This window comes from Sinocyclocheilus grahami, unplaced genomic scaffold (assembly GCF_001515645.1).
Source record: "Sinocyclocheilus grahami isolate Dianchi unplaced genomic scaffold, SAMN03320097.WGS_v1.1 scaffold7788.1, whole genome shotgun sequence".
Lineage (NCBI taxonomy): Eukaryota > Metazoa > Chordata > Actinopteri > Cypriniformes > Cyprinidae > Sinocyclocheilus > Sinocyclocheilus grahami.
The window spans coordinates 4,916-6,240 of record NW_015511685.1 but is presented as its reverse complement, the minus strand read 5'-3'; the positions used below and the strand labels follow the sequence as shown (position 1 = coordinate 6,240).

At 42.8% G+C, this 1,325-nt stretch overlaps 1 protein-coding gene across 1 annotated transcript; it reads right to left on the bottom strand.

The window, feature by feature from the left end:
- Window positions 1-231: 231 nt before the first annotated feature.
- On the bottom strand, window positions 232-1,024 carry LOC107577926 (brefeldin A-inhibited guanine nucleotide-exchange protein 2-like). Its single transcript, XM_016263949.1, has 3 exons — window positions 845-1,024; window positions 505-676; window positions 232-401 (listed from the first exon to the last, which is right to left on the bottom strand). Exons 1-3 carry the CDS (start codon window positions 1,007-1,009, stop codon window positions 259-261), a joined length of 480 nt encoding a protein of 159 aa, XP_016119435.1. The 5' UTR covers window positions 1,010-1,024; the 3' UTR covers window positions 232-258.
- Between the last annotated feature and the right edge of the window lie 301 nt (window positions 1,025-1,325).

The window sequence follows — 1,325 nt, the reverse complement described above, 5'->3', positions numbered from 1 at the left end:
TTTTTTTTTTTGAGTCATACAATTGATCTGATTATTACACATCCAGCAATGAGCGCAGCACCTATATTTTTAGTGCTTTCAAATCATGTTCATAATGTCAATAATAATACAAAATAATAATGAATCAACTCAAGTGCAATTTCTTCCAACAATAGGTGCATCTGAACACGTAGCACAGATTGTATTGTATAAAAGCAGCTGTCTTTGTGTTGAGCTTGGTGAGCGAGCGTGATTAATGAATGAGTCAGACGACTGCACTCACTGCAGCAGGCGTGTCTGGATGTCTGGCCAGGAGTCTCGCAGCTGCGTGTCGGAGTACATGCGAAAGAGGATCCTCAGACTGCAGGCCAGGCTGCTGGTCTCCTGCTTCAGAAGATTCGGTTTTGACTTCCCCTTAAAGCCTTACATGCAAGATTAATAAAAGACACGCACAATAAGAAAAGACAGTCTCCTATAAATGTCAGCATTACCACAACCCAGACGAGGAAATACAAGAGTGTGGACCTGCTCTCCAGAGCGCTGTCCTCTGCTCATTGTTGGAGTTGAAGTCCTTGGCAAACCTGTGGGACTCAAGGAGGCAGTCAAGCAGTTTGAAGAGGTGTTGTGATGACAGGTGTCTGTACATGCCCTGATCGGCCTCTGTCTCTCCCTCTTCTGCTTGCTCAAGTGCATCTCGCTATTGGGAAACAGACAGAGACAGAACAAAAGACACTTAAATTTAGCACTAAGCCATGGTATCAACACCATAAAGGGCTGTTCACACAGGCTGCATTCTCACAGTTATTAGTTGTAATTCATAAGGTTTTATGGAGTTTACTTTCAAACAGAGGTTATGTGAACACACCTGAGCAGCCGCCATGTTCTCAGCATCCTCCCTCTTGCTGGTAGCCGGGTAGAATACAATGTTGTCTATGGTCTGAATCAACTCCAGCTGTACGACACACTTTATAAGCAGCCCTGCAAACAGCCTGTGGTCTGAGACCCCTAGATCAGAGTAAGAGAGTAACATGTTCAAATTCACAGAAGAACTCAGAAAGGTGATCTGTAAAGTGGTATGAGGATTGGGCAACAAGGTTGTCCAGTGTTGTTTTATTTCACATTCAGATCAGCCTCCATTCAATCTGCAATTTCTTTCCAATACGTTCTCAATGGACAAAATCACATCCATATAATTTTCGCTTGTTCAATGAGCACTTTCACATGGATAAATGTCAATAATAGAGAACAAAAGTCAGTCGAGTTTTCAGTTTCATGCCGACTTCAAAAGAGGAAGAGGTCATATTGTTCAAAGGGAATGTGGCTGTTGGTGGAAACTCTAAACTGTT

Bases quoted from the DNA above. Each gene is read 5' to 3' on its own strand.
- LOC107577926 (XM_016263949.1), bottom strand. From the start codon at position 1,009: ATGTTACTCTCTTACTCTGATCTAGGGGTCTCAGACCACAGGCTGTTT. The intron at 677-844 runs GTGTGTTCACAT...GTTTCCCAATAG, and splicing joins AGAACATGGCGGCTGCTCAG to CGAGATGCACTTGAGCAAGC. The intron at 402-504 runs GTCCACACTCTT...CTTGCATGTAAG, and splicing joins GACAGCGCTCTGGAGAGCAG to GCTTTAAGGGGAAGTCAAAA.